This window comes from Neofelis nebulosa, chromosome 9 (genome assembly GCF_028018385.1).
Source record: "Neofelis nebulosa isolate mNeoNeb1 chromosome 9, mNeoNeb1.pri, whole genome shotgun sequence".
NCBI lineage: Eukaryota > Metazoa > Chordata > Mammalia > Carnivora > Felidae > Neofelis > Neofelis nebulosa.
Window position 1 is genome coordinate 123,557,106 of NC_080790.1, and position 20,700 is coordinate 123,577,805.

The following is a 20,700-nucleotide window of genomic DNA, read 5'->3' on the forward strand; positions in this document are numbered from 1 at the left end:
TGGCTTTTTCTGTGACTGGGGTCTGTGTCCCTCAGTTCTCCAGCCCTATCATTGTCTCCATGGCTTTTAAGTTTAAAAATATGTGTCAGACTTCTTTAGTTATGAGATTCTTATTTAGAATGGTAAGATAGGAAACAAATAAAAGCTAGAGCTCCTCTGACGGATGGGGGCCTGGGCCTCCAGTTTCTTCCACTTCCCCTCTCACCGCTCCTTACTAAGGACACCGCTCCTTACTAAGGACTTAGACACCCTCCGGGCTAAGGGTACTGCTCTGACCAGTCTCTGGTCAGGTGTCACCTGGAGCCTGAGCTTAGGCAGTGTCCTTGCCCACTCTTTCTTACTTTGCAATCTCCCGCAGGTGTGCAGGGAACACTGAATAGGAAGAGTGTTCATTCCTTCAGTTAAAGAATATTCACTGAGGTTATCTGTGCCTCATGTTAGGCACTGCGAAGGCAGAAATAAAAGCTATGGCCCCCGTCCCTAGAACAGCTCATGGTCTAGCTGGGGAGGCAGACCCCTAAGTGGAAAATTCTACTGAAGTATTTAAAGGAGTGTCAGGTAACCCCATCTGGGGAAGGAGAAATCAGAGAGGGCTTCCTAAAGGAGGTGATGCATGGCCTGAGTCTTGAGACACAATAGTAGCTAACATTTATTATTTTTTAATTAGTTATTTTTTAATTTATTATTTTATTATTTTCTTTTTATTATTTTATTATTTTTAAAGAAGTTTTTTTTAAAGATTTAAAATTTTTTTCAATGTTTATTTTTGAGAGAGAGTGAGAGCAAGCAAGCGTATGTGTGTGAGTGGGAACGAGGCATAGAGAGAGGCAGAGAATCCAAAGCAGGCTCCATGCTATCAGCACAAAGCCTGACGTGGAGATCGAACTCATGAACCACAAGATCATGACCTGAGCTGAAGTTGGACGCTCAACCGACTGAGCCACCCAGGGGCCCCTATAGCTAATACTTATTAAACACAGACTCCATGCCTGTTACTCTTCTGAACATTTCAATGTATTAACTCATTTAATTCTCAGACCAGTCCTTATGTTGTTATCTCTGTTTTGTGGATGAGGAAATTGAGGCTAAGCAAGGTTACGTAACATAACTAGGTCACACAACTAGTAAGTTGTAACCCAGTCTGGACCCTGGCTGATGGACTCCACATCTGCACTCCTAATCACTGTAAGACACTGATGTCTGAGTACTGCCCAGAGGAACAGATGGCGGGATTCCGTGGGAGACTGGCAGCGGGGCATCCATGTGGGGACAGGGCTTACTTAGCACAGCTCGTGCACAGAATCACAAACGGGGCACCCCCAGAGGAAAGTAGAAGACGGGGCACGTGCTGGATCCCAGGAGGCCTTGTATCCCACATTGAGTCTTTACTGGGGAGCTCTGGGGAGGCTGCAGGGATGGGTGCACAGAAGGGGAAGCGCGTCATCAGACTTGCATTTTTAGGAGGACTATGCAGGCTGCTATGTGAAGCAGGGATCTGAGCGGGTGTGTTGGGGGGCAGTGCAGAGGGCGCTGACAGTGCCCTTCAGGTCCCCTTTCCTGGGCCAGAAACCCCATCCCCAGCTCCTCTGAGTCTTGGCTGATGCCCACAGCCACTTCCTCCTTCAGAGAATTGCTCAGCCAACCAGGAGCCACTTCCCCTGGGGGTGGGCAGCTGGCCTTCAGTGGCTGGAGGACAGCAGAGTGGGCAGCTGACTTGCTGAGACTGCCCAGGACTGAGTGGTTTCCCGGGACATGGGACTTTTGGTGCTAAAGCCAGGATGGCCCTGGGCACACCAGGACATTGGGTTACCCTAATGGAGGAACAGAAGATCCCTTTGCCTTGAGACAGATTAACTGTCTCTAGAGCTCCCATGGGATCTGGCTGATGCTGGTCTCAGGCTGAAAGCATTCCCTTGCTTGGCTCCTTCCCCTGCCCCATCCCGCCTCCTCCTTCTCTTCTCTTCTCCTCAGAACAAGGGTAGCCAAAGCTCTGCCTCAGGCTCAGCTCCCAGAAACCCAGACTAAGATGGGGTGAGACTAGAAGCAGAGAGGCCCCAGGAGGCTGGGGTAGGAGTCCAGGTGGGAGTGAACACAGGCCCAGATGAGGGCCCTGATGGACGAGCTCAAGTAGGAGAAAACAGCTTCAGGAATACTCAGTTTTTCATTTCATGCTCAGAGTCACCTCAGCCCGGGGAAGCCCTTGTTCCAGACCTCACTACCTCCACTGTGGTTATGTATCAGGGGCCCTCTCTCCCCGTGGGGACTGTGCTCTCTTCAAGGGCAGATGCTGCTTCCTGTTTATTATTTCTGGCTCCCGGGCTCGGCTCAAGAACCAATTGTGAGCTAATGGCCCAGGCAGTTTGCTGAGCACCTGTATATGGTTCTCCAAAGCCTCCCTGCTCAGGTGTGGGACCCAGGATGGGCCACTATGTCCCCACTGCTCATCTCACTCTCCACACTAACTGCTTATGTGCCAGATGAGATGGGAACCCCATCCAAGGACCTTTTTTGTGGCTTGTGTCCCCAGGACTCCCCACTGCAGGAGTGCTGACTGCGAGTGACTCCCCTTTTCTGGAGTGGTGCCCTCAGCCAATAAGAGCCAACTTGTGCTGGAGGTGACCTCTCAGTGGCTGGTCTACAGTCAGAGGGCAGACTGAGGCAAGGGGGCAAACTCTCTGGTGCAGGTCATGCTCTGGAAGCCCCCTGGAGCAGGCCTGGGCTAGACTTTGCGGAAGACTCTCTTGCCCAGGTCCTTCTCTTTCCCTCTCCCGCTTCCTGCCCTCTATTACAAGTTTCTCTTGAGAGTGGTCCCAGGGTGCACTATATGCACCTGAATCCTTGTCTCAGGCTCTGCTTTTAAGGAACCTGACCTAAGGTCACATCAATGCACCTGTTGTCTTCCTCCTCGTCAAGAAGAAGGGCCCTTCTCTCCTGGCTCTTCACCTGAGCCTGCAGATGTAGGCCTTCAGGAGCACGGGGCTTGGAGAGGGAACGGCCAGGAGGAGCGTGTCCTGTACTCAACCATGCGTGCAGGCACCATACCGTGCACGTGCCTGCTTCGGTCCTCAAAAGTACTTGCACAAACCTCAACAGAACAGCTTTCACAGCAGTGAATGCCCAATGCTTCTGCATCCTCGGGTCTGGGGCCACCTGGTCCAGTAGTGCAGGTGCTTTCAGAAAATGGCATGTTGGGGGTGCCTGGGTGGCTCAGTCGGTGAAGCGTCCGACTTCGGCTCAGGTCATGATCTCACAGTTCGTGAGTTCGAGCCCCGCGTCGGGCTCTGTGCTGACGGCTCGGAGCCTGGAGCCTGTTTCGGATTCTGTGTCTCCCTTTCTCTCTGCCCCTCCCCTGCTCATGCTCTGTCTCTCTCTGTCTCAAAAATAAATAAACATTAAAAAAAAAAAAAAAAAAGAAAATGGCGTGTTGGAGTAGTGGAGGCACAGCGAGCCTCAGTCAAGGGCTGAGGTGGGAACATGGTTCGGCCTGCTTACGGCCGGGCAACTCTGGACAGCTGATGTACGTGCGCTGTGCCTAATTTTTGTCACCTCTAAAATGGGGGTAATAACAGTACCTCCATGAAGAGGTTGTTGGGAGGATTAAATCAGTTCATATATGCAAAGCACCGAGAAAAGCACCTGCTTTAATAATTGCTCAATAAATGTTAGCTAGCATTATGAGACCAATTACATTACTAATCTAATAATTATTTGGAATCTCATTCTTTTTTTTTTCATTTTAAGCTTTTCTCATTTTTTTAAATGAAATCTCATTCTTGCTTACTTGCACCCTAGCCTCGTTTCAATACCTAGACCAGCATCTCTCAACCCTGACATCACTGACATTTGTGGTTGGGGGCTGGGGTGTCCTATGCATTGCAGGATGTTAGCGTCCTTGGCCTCCACCCATAGACGCCAGGAGCACCCCTCCTTCCTCAGGTTTGATAACTAAAAATGTCCCTAGACATGGTCAAACGTCCCCTGTGGGACAAAATCACCACCAGTTGAGAACCACAGGCCTAGAACATGTTGAAATCTTCTTTCCCCTCAACTCTGCATGTTTCCTTCTCTCTGCCTGGCAGAGTATTCCTCCTGTTCTTCCCTCAGCTGGCTCCTTCTCATCCTTCATTATCTGCCTCAATACCTCCTCCTCCAGGAAGCCCTCTCTGACCACATCATCTTCCTGTCTCCACTCATGGTATGTTTTTTTTTTTTTTCCCATGGCTTTTATCACCATATGGCATTACTCCATTTATTTGTCTGTTGAATTCTGTTTGTCTCTCCTGCTAGAGGGGGGCATCTTCTGGAATGGGATTCACATCCAACCTGATTGCTGATTCATCCCTGGTGCCAAACACAGGATGGGCACAGAGCAGACCCTCGCTCAGTGCACGCCCAGAATGAACAAACAAGCTTACCTTCTGGACTGTGAAGGTACGTATGACGTATTCTGCCAGGGGTTCTGTTTCAATCAGGGTGACTTTAATGTCTCCGTAGACCTCCGTGTCATCTGGCCAGTATCGCACACACTTCACCTGTGAGAAAAGACAGAGACAAGGACGAATGGGTGGGTGGCTGAGTACGAGCAGCCGCCTCGTCTGGCCTTCCTGTTCAGATAAACCCAAGGGCGATTTGGGTGGAATTTCGGTCGAAGGGGTTCTCAGCTGGCCAGGGACTGGCAAACCGCACAGGGCCACGCTCTCTCCCCAAGGAACTGGAGCCGTTAGGGATAATGGTGGTACCTTCTTTTGCAGAGCTCCTTAAAATCTCCAAGTCCATCATCACCCTAAGTGATCGAATAGACCAAGGTGAGGTAGGCAGGTGGCGTTACCCCGTTTACAGATGAGAATAACGCTCGAGTATGGAGGTCTGGTGACTCTTGTGGGGTCACTGGGCCAGTTTCCTAGCTCTGGCTGAGCCCTCTCTGTGCGAGGTCAGGCTGGGGCAGCTGGGCAGTGTCAGCAGAGCAGAGATGAGAATAAAAGGTGGGAAACAGCAAGGGAGTGGAAGCAGAAGTGGTCGGGAGAGGGACATTACTATTAAGAGGTGGAAATTGGCAGCTGGAAGGAGAAAGGCTCTCATTTGGGAAAAGTATGGAAGGTGCTGGGCTCAGAGGGAAGACTCTGTGACCGCTCTGTGCCCGGGCGGTGGGTGCAGGTGCTACAGACAAGCCAGTCCCACATCCTGACTCTGCGTCACACTCCGCGGGAGGAAGAAGAGATCATCATTGCTTTCCCCTAAAAAGAACAAAAGCATTACCATTCCGGGGGACGCCGCGCGGCCTACAGTGGCATTTCCCACAGTGTGTTCCGCTGGGCGCTAATAGGTGTTAGGTAAAACACAAGAAACAAAAAAACAAACAAAAAAAAGGTTTTGTGGTCAAATGAGTTTGGGAAATGCTGGATTAAACAAAGTTAAACAGGCCGCTCTGCTACCAGACTCCCCAGCTCATCGAATGTGCTAACGCTACTGTATTTTCGACTCTCCGAGAGGGGCAAAGAGTGCACAGCATTTCCCAAACGTATTTAACCATGGAACCCTCTTCTCACTAGACATCCTGCAGGCTAGCATCCCGTGGAACCCACTTAGGGAAATGCTGGTACAGTGCAACAGGCTTTGGAGGCAAATGGATGCGTTGCTTGGTGCTAACGTTCAGTAGCTGTGTAGCTTCCAGAAAGTGCCGAAATCTCTGAGGCTCAACTTCTTATTAATAATGACAGCTAGGGGCACCAGGGTGGCTCTGAGAGTTAAGCGTCCGACTCTCGGTTTCGGCTCAGGCCATGATCTCACGGTTCGTGAGCTGGAGTCCCGAGTCAGGCTCTGCCCTGTCAGCGCACAGCTTGCTGGGGATTCTCTCTCTCTCTGCCCCTCCCCAACTCGTGCTTTCTCTCTCCAAATAAATAAATAAACTTAAAAAAATGATAGCTAACACTTATTAACAACTTACTGTTTCTCACTGCTTACTAAGTGTTCTATGAATTCCTTCCATGTGTTATTTTAATAGTTTATCATTACAACCTCATACAGATATTATTATTACCCCATTTTACAGATGAGGAATCAGAAGCACTGAGAGGCTAAAAAAGTGTCCAATGTCAGTAACGGATGGAGCCAGGATGCAAAGCTAGGCCATCTGAATAATTACCAGAAACACCACCTGGGGCAGTTGTTGGGACTCCAAATGAAGTAACACACAGTAAGCATCTGGCACGGTGCTTGGCTCTTAGGAGTTCTGTCAAGAGAGTACTCCCGTTCCCTCCCCAAATCCAAATTAGACTCATGATCTGTCCATCAAGGGAGTCTGTCTCCAATATGGGATATGTTATAGAACAGGCTGGAGTTTACCTCTGAATTCTTAAATCCTAGTTTTTTGGGTTTTTTTGTTTTTTGGTCCACAGCAGTTCCTCCCCCAGGCCTGGGTCCCTGGGGAGCAGTCAGGAGTGGAGGGGCTGCGATACTAGCATGAGAGTCAAGAGTCAGTGGTCCTGGCAGGGCTCTGGCTAGGGGACTCCAGGGTAGTCACTCCACCCCTTTGGGCCTGTTTCCTCATCTGTAAAATTGGGGAAAGGACTAGGTAAGAGTGGGCTCCAGGATAAAGTCCCTCCTGGCCCTAGAGTCCAATGAGGCCACGAGATGTCCATAGCCTGGATTATGACAACAGCCCAGATTCTCTCTTTCCCGTTATCTTGGAGGCCAGGACTCTCTACTTTAATGGGTTATCTGGTTCTTGTCGAAACAAAAACTTACCTGCCCACTCTTCAGTTATTTCATATGATAAGTGGAGAGGCCCTCTTCATTCTAGGGTCTGTGCACCTCGCCTTTAAACCCAGCAGCCCGCCCACCCACATGCCACAGTTTACCAAGTTGGCAAAAGCAAGCTGGGGAATAACAGTCCCATTTCCAAGCCCTAGGAGCAGCTAAGGATGACATAGGAGAGAGTCAAGATAGAGCAGAGTGGGAGACTGAGGCCTGAACCCTGAGGAATATCCAGGTTTAGAGGTAAGGGAGCAAAGGGTCGAATGCTCTGAGAGGCTGAGGTCGATGAGAAGAAAGTGGCTGTTCGTCCGCATGAAGGATGCTGGTGATATTGACGGTGTCACTATGGGTGGGATGGAGGGAGGAGTTACGCTGGATGGGGGAGAAGAGAACGGGAGTGGAGAAGCAGAGTCTGTGTGTGTCTTTAGAGTCTGGCAGAAAAGTACGGACAAGAGAATCCTTTTTGTTTGCCTGCTTTATATTTTTCAGGGGGAAGGTACTCAGGATGTTTTACGTTCAGGGGAATGATCTAGCAATGAGAAAAAGAGCTACTTTTCAAGTGAGCAGAGAAATGAAAAAAATATTGAATAGAATCTGTGATTTAAGGCACTGGGATTGCCTTTGAAAGGGCAAGAGTCACTTCCTCTGTCGTATGAGGCGGAACCATTAGAAACAGCAGATATTCTACCATTTGGGGTCAACAAAAATGGCCATTTTTTATGGGTTCCCCCTGATGAGAGAGGGGGAAGAATGAGAAGGTGGTTGTAGATGCGGGTAGGATTGTGGCTTTGCGGTGTGAGGATGAGAGTTCACGTCTGATGGCTTTAGTTTCCTCAAAGTGCATGAGATGACATCATCAATGGGGTGAGGGTGGAGAGAGGGATGATCTGAAGGGAAAGGCCAGTCCTCGAATGGGAAGCAGGAGTGAGGATGTCTCCCATGCAGGTTGTTGTGGGGCGAACTGTTGAACACTGTTGAATGGGGGCACTTGGCACAAGGCCCAGAGCAGAGGAATGTTTGGAGGGCAGCACTAGCATCCTCTGTCCAGGTGGCTGCGGGAGGGGCTTACCCGGCCCACTTCCACGAGGTTTGTGACCATGACGATGCTGGCCGAGTTCTCCTGCCAGATCATTCTCCAAAAGTCCTTGACGGTCTCCTGCATTGGACCTGCCGACAGAGAAGGTGACAGGGTCAAGGAAGCAGCCAAGAGGCCGTCCCTCCTGCGTGGTCAGTCAAGGCTCGGCAGAGGTAAGCAAGAGCAAGGCCAGATGACCCTTGCTGGGACACCCAAGTCATCGAGACCAGGGCCAGAGTATGGGAAAGAAAAGCAGCTTTCCAACCAAGCAGAGCATGGACTATAGCATCCGCTGGACACGTTGACAGCCTCTTCTCTTCCCTCTGCTCTCCCACAGCCCCCATGTGTCCTGCACCCATTGCCCTTCCCTGGCGATGATTTTCTCACTCAGAATTGGGCTCTAGAAGCTCAGTGAGAGACAGGGAGGAAATTGGGGTTGCAGGGAAGGGAGGAGAGACAGAGAGCTGCTGGGAGCCAGACGCTCATGGCGCAAACAGAAGAGGCCCGATTGTGAGCTTGACAAACACAGGGAGCATTCGTCTGCAGCCCAAACAGCAGGGACGGAAAGAAACAGACAAGGCAAGAGAGATAGCATCTGAGAGTCCAAAGCAATTTCCTTGGAAATTTCTCTTTCAATGTCCTGGGCCTTCATCGCTTTCACAACTACTAAAGTAACACATGTGTTTTGTATCAAAATCCGAATAGCATTTTTCTGTATATGTATACACTTTTCTATGTACCTGTATTTCTATGTATGTATTTTCTGTAATAAGCATCATTATATGCATTTTTGCATGCTCTTAAAAATTCTGACCAAGCATGAAATGCATTCACTGCATAATTTTCTAGAATATTGAAGTATCACACTTTATTTAACTCATCTACCAACGGTTGGGCATTTAAGACTTTTCACTTTTTTGCTATTGAAGATAATGCTGTGAAGAGTATCTTTATATATATCCCTGTCCGTATATGTAATTATCTACAGGATTTCCTCCCCCAACCGTTGGGGAGACAGGATCATTTTTAAGCCTCTGATGATGTACAGCCACATTATTTTCTACTTCTGTCTTCTAGGCATACTCATCAAAGGGATAAGGCAGCATCAACTCCAGTTCCAGATGGTGGATCTTGAAGCCGACGCTTCTGGTCTGCCCTGCCTGACCACTGCCTAGTGACATCTCCTTCATCTCTCGATCATGTCCCTCCCCTAGAGCTGAACTTGGCACCTCTTTCCTTCACAAAAAACACAAATGGACGCTCCCAGGGACCCCTGGAGGCTCTCCAGCCCTACTCCTCTGCAGCTTCTTTGCTGGCAGACGCCCATCCCTCTCTTACAGTGAAGGGCGAGGACCCTTTCAAGGAAGAGGAGAGTACTTACCCTGAGTTGCAATGTAGTGCCGAGGTCGATGGTATCCCTGGACAACAGGACAGAAGCACAGTGAGGGCCTGCAGTCAAAGCTTGCAAACACCCTAATAGTAATAGTTCTCCTTTCCAAGACATGGTTTCCTCATAGGCAAAGTGGGAATAGCGTTAGACGTTTCCCAGAGAAGTGGCAAAGATTAAATCAGGTAACGCGTGTAAAGAGCTTATTAAATCACTCAATTTATAATAGTTACTTGTGAGGGGCCCATATAGGCTTGCCCTGGAAGCAAGAACTGGGTGGACATTACTTATGCCCATGCACCCAGAAAGAGGTGGAGAAGGAATTTCAGGGTTTCTGGGGGGACATAAACCACCAAAAAGTCTTTCCTGAGCCATAACTGTGTGCAGAACACTGCGTGAGTCCCTGTAGGCCACCCACCAGAAGAAAGCCATTGAGTTGTTGGCCTCTTGAATTAGTAACAATTAGAAAAAAAAATTGGTAAGAATGCCACAATGTGACTGTCTCTGTGCCACATGGCTGGGCTTGGGATTGGAAGTCCCATTCACCAGGGAGGGCCCCGTGCAGGTGTGACCCAGAGGCTGATAAAGCCACTTTCTGTTTCAGAGTCTAGTTCCTGATATTCTTGTCCATCTCAGAGTGTCCCAATAGGCCTTGCCATGCACACTCTGGTGTGGGGTTACTCTGTGCCCCATAACCCTAATCACTGGGGAAGAGGTTGAAGATAACCTTCTCTTTGGCCTGGATATGGCCATACTGGAGGATCCCCTTTCTAGTGCCAGAGAGGAATTATATCCTACTGAGTAGAGTTTAAGTTTGGGGACAAAGATTTGCATTTAGTCCATAACACTGAATGTAATTAGTATTTAGTGAATGAACACATGAGTGAATGAGTGGATGGATGGATGGATAAAATTTCAAAATACAAATGCCAATTATGGAGCCTGCTGGTGGAGACATTATTATTGACAGTCCTGAAATCCCCTTTCCTTTATGGTTAACTATCTCAAAAGAAAACAAGCCCTAAAGTTTGATAATATCTAGTTTCTCTTAAATGTTGGTGATCAGTCTTTCTTCCCTGCCGGGGTGGATGGGCTGCCTCCTCTTTCTCAGGAAATGAGCCAGAATTGCCACCTGTATGGTTTATGGTGAAACAGATGTGCTATCTCTGAAGTTCTGGATCCACTTTCTGATTTGAAGACTAGTTTTTGGGTCCCTTATATATTCCTCCACCTCAATCTTCCACCTGCTCCATAAATATTCAGTAGGTACCTTTTAACTGCTGGGCATACTCTAGAGATGCCGGAGTTCACTGTTAGCACCAACCCAGGGCACTGTCATGGCCTGAGCTACTATTGGGTTAACCACAGTGACTAGGAATCAATGGCCCCACCTAAGCTCTGTTTGAGCAGTCCTGTCTTCTTAGTGAGTTGTCAGCTTCTTGAGGACAAACACTGCCTCCTAAGTTTTAAAAATATTTTCCATAGAGCCTAGTACAGTGTGAGACTCGGAGCAAGTGTCCAACGAACAAGTTGCTGAGAGGTCAGCTAAATACATTAAGGTAGGAAGAAGTTATGTGCGCACACTCTGGACCCCGTTGCCTGGTTTTGAATCCCGGCCCTGACCCTTAAGAGCTGTGTGGTGGTCTGGGGCAAGTACTTAACCTCCCTGTGCCTCAATTGATTTTTTGCTGTTAAATGCAGGTACTTTTATCTACATCATAGGATTGCTGTTAGGGTTATATGACAGTTACTATGTCCCAGGCACTATCCTAAGATTTAACGTATAGGACTTTATATTATTTTATTGGTTATCTGGCAAACATTTATTGGGTGCCTACCATGACTAAGAGTCTGTGTTGGCCACTTGGGAGATGGTGAGATCAGCAGTCCTTCCCTCCTCATTGCTCTGCCTGTTAATGTAAAACAGAGCTCTTCTCTGACACATGGGAAGTAGGAAGGGAGGTGAGAGGTACTAGGAGGTAACTCTTCCTTCAAGTCAAGATGGACAAGGTTTCCTAGGCTCTAGGAATTTTCTTGAGTAGGTCTGGGAACACAAAACAGTCCCCTAGAGTGTGGGAGGATGCGGTTTCTCATGCCCACTCCCCCACACCCTGCCATCATCCCTCCTAGTTACAGCCCTCGTCCTCCCTGACCTGGGCCATAGCTCCGGCCTCTTGTTGGCCTCCCTGCGTCCAGTCTGGTCCCATAGCTCATCTGCTTCCTGCCAGAACAAAGTCTCCAGTGCACATCTGATTATGTTATTTCCCCCACCAAACAGCCTACTGTGGCCCCCCACTGCCTGCACAATGTCCAAACGCCTCAGCTCAGGACTGCCGATCCATTTCCAGCCTCACTTCCAGCTGTCCCTCTGCACCCCCTCTCGTGTTCCCTAAGTCCCAGCCTCCCCACGCTACCTCTCAGATGAGACCTCCCTCCTCCTGAGCAGTCCCACAGGCTTCTGCAGATGCCCAATGAGCATACTCCCAGCGTGAGCTGCAATATGATCTTTGTATTTTTCTCCTCCTGGGCCACAGCACGTGACACTCAGCTGGGTGCCGTTTTCAGCAAAGGCTGGCTGGTGACACACGTGCATGAATAGGTCACTGGGGTGAGGTTGGGGCACCTTAATGGTATCTCCACTCCATCCCTCCAGGAGCTTTCCTGTTCCGACTGCTCTTCCCCTGACTCACTGGCTGTCTTTCTCTTCTTCGGAAACAGCAGTCGTGTTTCCATCTAGAGGCCTTTGCACTGGCCATTCCCTGTGCCTGCTACATGTGTCCCCCGTTAACTCAGCGGTTTGCTCTCTCCCTCCATCCGGGCTACTGCTCTGTTACCAGTCACTTCTACAGAGAGCCTCCCCTGACCACCCTGCCAGCCTCTTTCAAGTTTCTGTGGTTTACTTTCCTTTGCACTTGTCACCAAATGGCACAGTGTTCTTTGTTTATGTACATGCTCACTGTTTCCCCAGTGGAATGGGAGGGCCAGCAGGGCAGGGCTGTATCCAGCTTGCTCATGGCTGTGTCCCCAGCACAGAGAAGTCTGCCTGGGCCACCAGCCTTGATACACATGTATCGAATTCACGCACACTGCATGTGAGTAAAAAGGCCCTCTGGTCTCTAAGACCCTAGACAGTCCCCAAAGAGAAAACATTCTAACCACGAGACTCCTCAACAATGGAGATAAAAGGAACTGTATTGCTTAACTGGGGTCTTTGCTGGAGATTTGCCAGGAACTGGGACAGGAAACTTGCTAGCTTTAAATGAACTCAGAGTTCACCAAAGTCCCACCTACACAGCAGAGACCCACTGCCGACCGGCCCCGGCTGCCTCCATCCGTCTGTGAGCAACGGGAAAGAGGCTTGCATCCAAAACACATTTATCTCACTCTGGACTCATGCATCTGTTATTTACTGGGGACCCAGATACGATATTTATTTCCAGGCTGGTAATTTATAACAGATTCAAGTGGCCAATACATTCTCGGGTGTGCAAACAAACCCGCTGGTGGGATGGTTCCGATGGTAGCAGAACCATGGCCTCTGGAGGCACCGACAGGGCTGGCCCCATCTAGCTCATTATCCAAATGGAGTTGTTTTAATGGATCGTCAAGATCCAATTGTGGATAAATGATTCTAGCATGGGCAGTTAGCTCTTCTGAGAGCCAGGATGATTTCAACTGGGCTGGAGACCAGGGCAAAAGGGTGAGGACCTAGAGAGCTGTCTAGGGTGTGTCTGGCTGGGAATCTCCAAAGAGACTAAGGCAGTTTAAGTTTGCTGCAGTACATAGTAGGTTCACAATTAATGAGCTTCCCCACCCCTCACTCCACCCTATATTGGTGACAGCATGCTAGGAGGGGCTTGTGCTTGGTGTCTTCTCTGTCCCTCCATGTTTCTACTTTTCCCTTCCACGCTCTGCCGTGTGCCATGGGATGCTGACCCATATGGACCACATCATGGGCTTCTGTGGCCTCCAGCTTCCAGTTGTGTTCAGCAAATGGGGGGCAGAAGCAGGGACTCAGAGACCGTGGGGAGGTTGGGTGTATGTTCTAGGTCCGCCCGCATCAGGCCACTGAGGTTAGCACTGACTCTCTGTCAGAGGCTACTGCTCCTAGCCCGGGAATACTGCACCCCACCCTGTTGGTTTCCCTTAATCCTGTCCCCACCCTTGTTGAACTCTCCTCAGTTGAGTGAGCCTCTGTTTCCTAATGGGAGACTGAGAGGTACATCAGTTATCACATCCTGCTGGGGTAGCATTATTATCCCACTTTGCAGATATGAGAACAAGTAAATAATTCACCCAAGATCATAAGGCTGGTAAGCAGGACTGAATAAACCCAACAAGGGCTGAATTCATGACTTTGGTCTCACGAACCTTTGACTCTAACCAGTGAGACTGACTCTAACCAATAAGATCCAGCAGAGGCCAGTGTCATATATTAAGACAGCATCTAGCAGAGGCTGTTTGGCCTGTGTGCACAATGTAGTACTTCTAGGGAGGGAAAGGGTGGTGGGGTGTCCTTAGTGTGCAGAGAACTGGATTCTAGCTACGCAACCTTGAGCAAGGATCTTAAGCCCAATCCCTGGCTTCTTATGCTCAAAGGCTTGCAGAATGCACTGTAACGATGGAAGCTGGTAGGCATTGGTCGGGGGGGCGCCCTCAGTGTCGATGTTGGAGATCCACCTGCATTGTCAGCAATTTCATTTGTTGCCTGTAACACACTGGAGTGCATCTTGGCTCTGACTGTGGCAAGATGCTCGTGCAACTTTGGACTGAGTGTCTATCTAGGGAAGTAATTTTTGCTGGTGGCTACCACTTAGATGACAAACACCAGATACGGCAACTTAGGCTGGCACACCTCATGTGGGCCACGGCCGTCAGTGTTGCCACAAGCACTCAGCTGGAGACAAGGTCAAAAGGAAACTGGAAGGAACTAGTTCAGTCTGGTTAACTACATGCTAACTGAATCCCTACTGGGTGCTGGATGTGAGGTGCTGTCTGGGAGTGGATGGGGAGGGGCAGGAGGAAAGGCCCTGGGTTTGGAGTTATTCCAGTCTGGTTCCTAAGTTTGGCTCTGCTGCCGACCAGCTGCATGGCCTTAGTCAAGCTTCGCAACCTCTTTAAACCTCAGCTTCCCTTTCTGAAAAATGGGGAGGATTACTTGGAGGGGCATTGAGGGGGTCTCCATAAACCGACTCCTTTAAAACCCTCCACCCATCACAGGGTGCAGGGAAGACTCGTTTAGAGTCACTGGCTGTTGTCATTATAACTGTTATAACTGAAGCCAGCAGAACATGGTAGGGGAGTCACCCCAGATTCAGACTCCTGCTCTCTCCCCCTCCACATCCTAGCAGTGTGATCCTAGATAAGTTACATAACTAATTGACAGCCTCAGCTAACCCATCTGGAAATGGGTAGCAATGGCATTTACTTCAGGAGGATGTGGTACTAGTTAAGGTAATGCTGATACACAAGAGGTGATGTGAGGTGACTACCAATCCTTCTTGCCTGTTGGACTCTTACTCATTGGCTAAGGCAGCACTGTGTCACCTCCTCCAGGAAGGCTTCCTTGACTACCCACCTCTATACCTCAAGGCTTTGGTTTTCCTTTATGTTCCCATAGGCCCTGCTGTGAGGGTCTCTTTTCTTACCTGAGTCCCTCACCAGACCTGAGTCCCTTTTCAGGTCTGGGTTTCTAGCACACAGTGGAGGGCCTGCTCAGTGTTTGTGAAATGAATACTAGATGCATGAGGGAGAGGCCGGAGGTGTGATGGGTGGATACTCCGAATGCTTTCTCCAGGCTCAAGACAGATTACTCTGAACTGGCCATCTCCTTGTGAACTTTCCTGGGAGGGCCACGCGGACAGAGGCTGTGTCTACCTTGACCCCCACTGAAACTCCAGCCCCTGCTCCTGACCATGTGTAGGCCCTTTGTAAGCCAGGGTCCAGGCAGGGACTAGAATCCACTGTGGGTGTTTCAGACACGGGGAATTCGGTATGGGGAGCTGGGGACCTATCAGTGTTGGAGGAGCTGGGATGCTAACCAGGGGACAGAGGGGCTCCCAGAGGGAGACTGTGACAGCCCCTGGAACTAGTGGGTGATGGAGACACAGAAGCAGCCGGACCCTGGAGCAGAGGAGTTGCCAGGCAGAGGCGGGAACTCCAGTGGGTCTGCCTGGGAGAAGCTGGAGCCACAGCTGGGATGCGGCCACTGCCAGAGTCAGCACCCAGGGAGGTGAGAGAGGAGGAAAATTACACCAGCCTTCCCCTTCCAATCTCCCATCAATGCCTTCCTTGTAGGCATCAGCTTGCTCTCCCTCCTGCCGCACACACACACACGCATACACACATGCACATACTCTCACACACACACACACTGTCATACACACACACACACACAGTTTCTCACACTCTCACATACACACTCACACATACACACAGATACATGCACACACTCACATACACACACACTCACATACACACATGCACTCACATGCACACACTCTCACATACACACACTCTCACATATATATATACGCACTCACATGCACACACTCTCACACTCATACTCATACATATATGCACTCACATGCACACAGTCTCACATACATACACACTCTCATATACACACACACTCACATAGTCTCACACATTCTCACATACACGCTCACACACCCTCTCACATATATATATGCACTCACATGCACACACTCTCACATACCTACACACTCATACACACATGCACACTCTCACACACACACACACTCTCATACACACACTCACATACAGTCTCACACACTCTTACATACACACTCACACACACTCACATACACACAGATACATGCACACACACTCTCACATACATACACTCCCACACATTCTCACATACACACTCACACACAGTCACATACATATACACTCATACATACACACATTCACACACACGCACACACTCACATACTCTCATATACACACACTCACATATACACACACACACACACATACTCAAACACTCTCACATACATACACACACTCTCACATACCTACACACTCACACACACTCTCACATATATATATATATATATATATACGCACTCACATGCACACACTCTCACACTCATACTCTCACATACATATATGCACTCACATGCAGTCTTACATACATATACACACTCTCACATACCTACACACTCATATACACATGCACACGCACTTTCACATACACACTCTCATATACATACAGTCACACACACACTCAAATACACACACGCTCTCAACATGCTTTCACATTCGCACTCACACACCCACATTCTCACATACATACACCCACACTCACACACACACTCATATAAGCAACGCAAAGGAGAACGGGGAAGGATAAGAAAGAGATCTGAGAACAAACAGACAAATGACTACCATAAGGCTCAATAAATATTTGTTGAATCAGTGAATCATCTGGATGAGCCTAGATTATGGGGAGTTTAAAAGCATACCGCTGCACTTCACAGGTTGTCTGTAAAAGCACTTGGGCATCGGAGGCACCGAGGTGGATCTCTGAGCCATTCGTCAAGGCTCTTGGGCTCCTAGCGGACGGAGGTCCTGAGCAGGCTGGCTTACACTGGTTATAACAGCATGTCCGTCTGGCCCTTGTGGCCATGCTCCCCCTTCACAAAGTCTCTCACTTCCATGGTGAAGCAGCCCCTTTCCTAACGGTGTTTGAATCCCAGACTCTTCTCCCTCAGAGCTATCTTACCCTTGGTGACAGAGAAATCATCCCTAGGCTCAGCTCTGAACTGGTCACCTCCGTGATAGAGAACTTTCAGTAGCCCTCTCTCGTCTATAGAACCAAGTCTGGCTTTCTAAGTCTGATCGTAAACCACCAATGATCTAGCTAGCTCCAGCCTTACTGTCCGCTATTCCCGTGATGTAGCCTCAGCTCCCCTCAGCCTCAGCTGCACACACCCTCTGCTTCCAGCTGCGACATTTTGGCTTGTGCTTTTCTAACCAGAGGCCCATTTTCCCTCTTTAATTTTAAATTCTTCCCATGCTTGAAGTTTGGTTCACATCACATCTTGCATTCCTGATGGAAGAAGAGATTTTTTCCCCGTCCTCTGAATCCCTGCAGCATTTTATCTGAACATATGACACTTACCACTTTCCGTTTGCCCTGGAATTATTGATGTGCATAGCTTATCTTCCTGCTCAGGTTTTAAAGGGTAGAGACCATGGCACTTTTAGCTTTATGGTTCCCAGAGCATCTGGCACACAGCAGGCGCTTCTAAATTTGTGGCGCATAAATGGCTATACCTTCAGATGAATGAATGAATGGACAAACAGACACACATACAAATGAATTAATGGGTGAATGAACAAGATGGGCAGCTGTCCTGGGACCCCACAGAGTAGGCTACTCCAGCCAGCCTGAAAGAGGATGCGATTTTAGACGGATCATCAACTTGGGTTATGCTAATTGCATCTGGACATGTTCTGGGAGGGCCACTTTGTTGGGGGGCGTCTGGGGGACAGCCATCCATCTTGAGCCTGCTGTAACTGGCCCCAGAGCCCAGCCGCCCAGCCCCATGAAGACTCTCACATCAATGTAGTTGGCGTTGATGTAGTCGGAATGCGGGTCTCCATCCAGCACCAGCAGCCTCACTCGGGAATGGTCATCTGCAGAGAGAGAGAGAGAGAGAGAGAGAGAGAGAGAGAGAGAGAGAGAGAGCAGGAAACAAGGGGGTGGGTGGTAAGAGGCCTGCCGGTGAGGGGCCAGCACTACCCTCCTGAAGAGCTGCCATGTATCAGCAATAGGGGCATCATACTGCTTTCTTACTCTCTCATTTGACCCCTGGTCCCACCTGCAGTTATTATACCCATTTACAGATGAGGCAGTTGAGGCTCAGGGAGATCACTGTGCCTTAAAAAGCACTCCGTGTGCCTTCTCTTTGTTTCCGCCTGTCCTTCTGGTTCTGTCATTACCTATCTGGGTGAGTCATCTGCTCCTTTAAGTCTTAGTGATTTTGTCATTAATAGGGAGGTAGAAATACCTTCTTCATAGGACAGTGCAAGAGAGATCAAAACACTCAGGAAGTGAGAAGTGTTGGATCCGGACTAACATGCTCTGCTTTCCTGCTTTGCTGAAAAATGGCAACTTTACCTATTTTCCACATGTGCACAAATGCTGTTCTTTTGCCTCTTGGGGTATTGGTGCAATTGTTGGCCACATACTGTTACCAATACAATCATTCAAGTGAAGATGGCTTACATCATTATAAAAGAGATCATCAATAACCAAAAGTCATGTTACAGAGAATAAATACCCTTTCAAACCCAATCCAGGCATAAACAAGATTTGCAAGGTTTAGTCAATGGCATGCTTACTTCAAATAACATCAAATAAAAACTATGAAAAAACCCCTTGTACGGAAGAATCAGGCTAATCCCTTACAATTAACTAAAGTGCACTCCGCCATGCTAAGAGACACACAAAAACAAAACACCCTGGTTGGGTCTGGTTGGAGGAGGGGCTCAGCTTGCTGTCCAGGTGACTGTGTGCCCACCACTCTAAGTCACTGCATCCACGGTCCAGTCTAGGCCAGGGCTAGGGTTCCCAGCAAGTGGGCTGGAGTGCTCCCCACAAGCGTCCCCGGGGTCAGGCAGTGGGGTCAGCTTGTCCTGCTAAGACTCATGAAGCACTTCGCAGTTTCCATGCATATCTACTGCTACTAACTGGAAGCCCCTGAGAACAGGGACACTACTGCTCTGTTCCCTGTTACATCCTCTGTGCCTTCTCGTGAGGCAGGAGCTCCACAAATCCTTGGTGAGCATACGAGTGGATCACTTCATGATCCTGTGAGACAAGCAGTGTAGCCCTCACTACAAATGAGGAAACTGAGGCTCACGACAACTGACTAGCCACATGGTCCATGGACGGTGGAACTTGAGCGTGGGGTTCTCCTAACTCTGAGCTCAGATACTCCTGCTTCCAAAGAGGAGGTCTAAGCAGGGTTTTGGAAACTGCTTCAAGCGCACATGGCAGAGAGAATTAATGCCAGAGAAGGGGTCACCTGGTGATGGAAGAGCTGACAGGGCAAATAGAGGCGGCGGTAACTCAGAGATCGGCACCAGCAAGGAGACACTGCCTTCCTAGGGATGGCGGCACAGAGAGAGGAGGTGAGGTTATCCGAGCTGGGGGCTACAGCCCCACCATGGAAGCTAGAGCCCGTGGGCCTCTCTTGGCGAGGGGGAGCTGGAGAAAAAGAGGAGCCTCACTCGCTGCTATAGGAGGTGTCTGCGATTGGGACAGAGAAGTACTCCAGCTTCTTCCTTTCCCTGCCTTCCAGTCTCTCACCAGTGCACGGCCTTGGTCAAACCCAGCTGGAGGCCAGCTGGCAAAGAGACTGAAAAATGAAGCCTGCAGGGGTTGAACAGGAGAAGGCAAGGAATGGGTCCTAGGATGGACAAACAGGCCCGGGAATGGACAGGACACTACTTCATATCCATTAATTAAATAATTAAAAATTATTCATTGAGCATGTGTCATTTGCCAGGCACTATGATAGACACAGAGATATACCAGATGCCACTTTTCTTACTCATCATGGGCAAGAGTTTCGGTGGAAGCAGCTAGAGGAAACAGAGGGGAGGTCTAACTCATCCCTTTGCTGGGGGGAGTGGGGTGTGAAGTGCACCTTTATGGAGTTCATGCAGGTATCAGACTATACACACGTGATCTCACTCAATCCTTAATTCCTCAACGTAGCTCTGTAGATTACTACAGTAAGGCCATAATGATATGGTATTTTTTTCCTTCCCACTTCACGGATGAAGAAACAGGGGCTCAAAGAGGTTAAGTAAGTTGCCAACGTTATACAGCCCATGAGTGGCAAAGCTGGGATTCTAGCTCAGATCCCCCTCACCCTGAATCCCAGCTCCACCCACACAAGGTGCTGTCCCTGGACTTCTGCTTCTGAAGTCTGTGCAAATGGCGGGTCCCAGCTCCTGCAGCATTCTAGCCCCTGGAAGTGGGGCTTCCAGGGGGACCCCCTGCTCTGGCAAGGACTCAGGAAAGGCCCAGCACCCGAGTCCCAGATGGGGCTGGTAACCCCTGTTACCAGTGGTTACAGAAACTGTAAGCCTTGGGGCGCCCGGGTGGCTCAGTCAGTTAAGCATCTGACTTCAGCTCAGGTCATGATGTCACAATTTGTGAGTTTGAACCTCACATTGGGCTTGCTGCTGTCAGCACAGAGCCTGCTTTGGCTCATCTGTCCCTCCCACCCCACCTCTCTGCCCCTCCCCCACTGGTTCTCTCTCTTCCTCTCTAAACAAACAGACAGGACAGACAAACAAACTTAAAAAGAAACTGTAAGCCCTAAAAAAGTAAAAACGCACATTGTGTTTTCACTCATTGGTCTCACTAATGACTTATTGATTCAAACATCTCCTTTATTTATTGAGTTATGACTGCCCCTGGGGTCTATAGCACTGGAAA

The 20,700-nt window shown here is 49.2% G+C and overlaps 1 protein-coding gene across 16 annotated transcripts in view; it reads right to left on the reverse strand.

Annotated features, from left to right (window-relative positions):
- The window catches only part of PTPRT (protein tyrosine phosphatase receptor type T), a 1,082,577-nt gene that overhangs the window by 51,236 nt on the left and 1,010,641 nt on the right, over positions 1-20,700 (reverse strand). For 9 of the 16 annotated variants that reach the window (XM_058685643.1, XM_058685642.1, XM_058685639.1 and 6 more), the window contains 5 exons: positions 17,806-17,882; positions 9,210-9,246; positions 7,823-7,920; positions 5,257-5,316; positions 4,416-4,532 (listed from right to left, as the gene is read on the reverse strand). In XM_058685643.1, coding sequence (XP_058541626.1) covers positions 4,416-4,532; positions 5,257-5,316; positions 7,823-7,920; positions 9,210-9,246; positions 17,806-17,882 — 389 coding nt within the window. The remainder of the gene's footprint in view (positions 1-4,415; positions 4,533-5,256; positions 5,317-7,822; positions 7,921-9,209; positions 9,247-17,805; positions 17,883-20,700) is intronic. The other 7 variants (XM_058685649.1, XM_058685647.1, XM_058685646.1 and 4 more) reach the window with 1 other exon arrangement.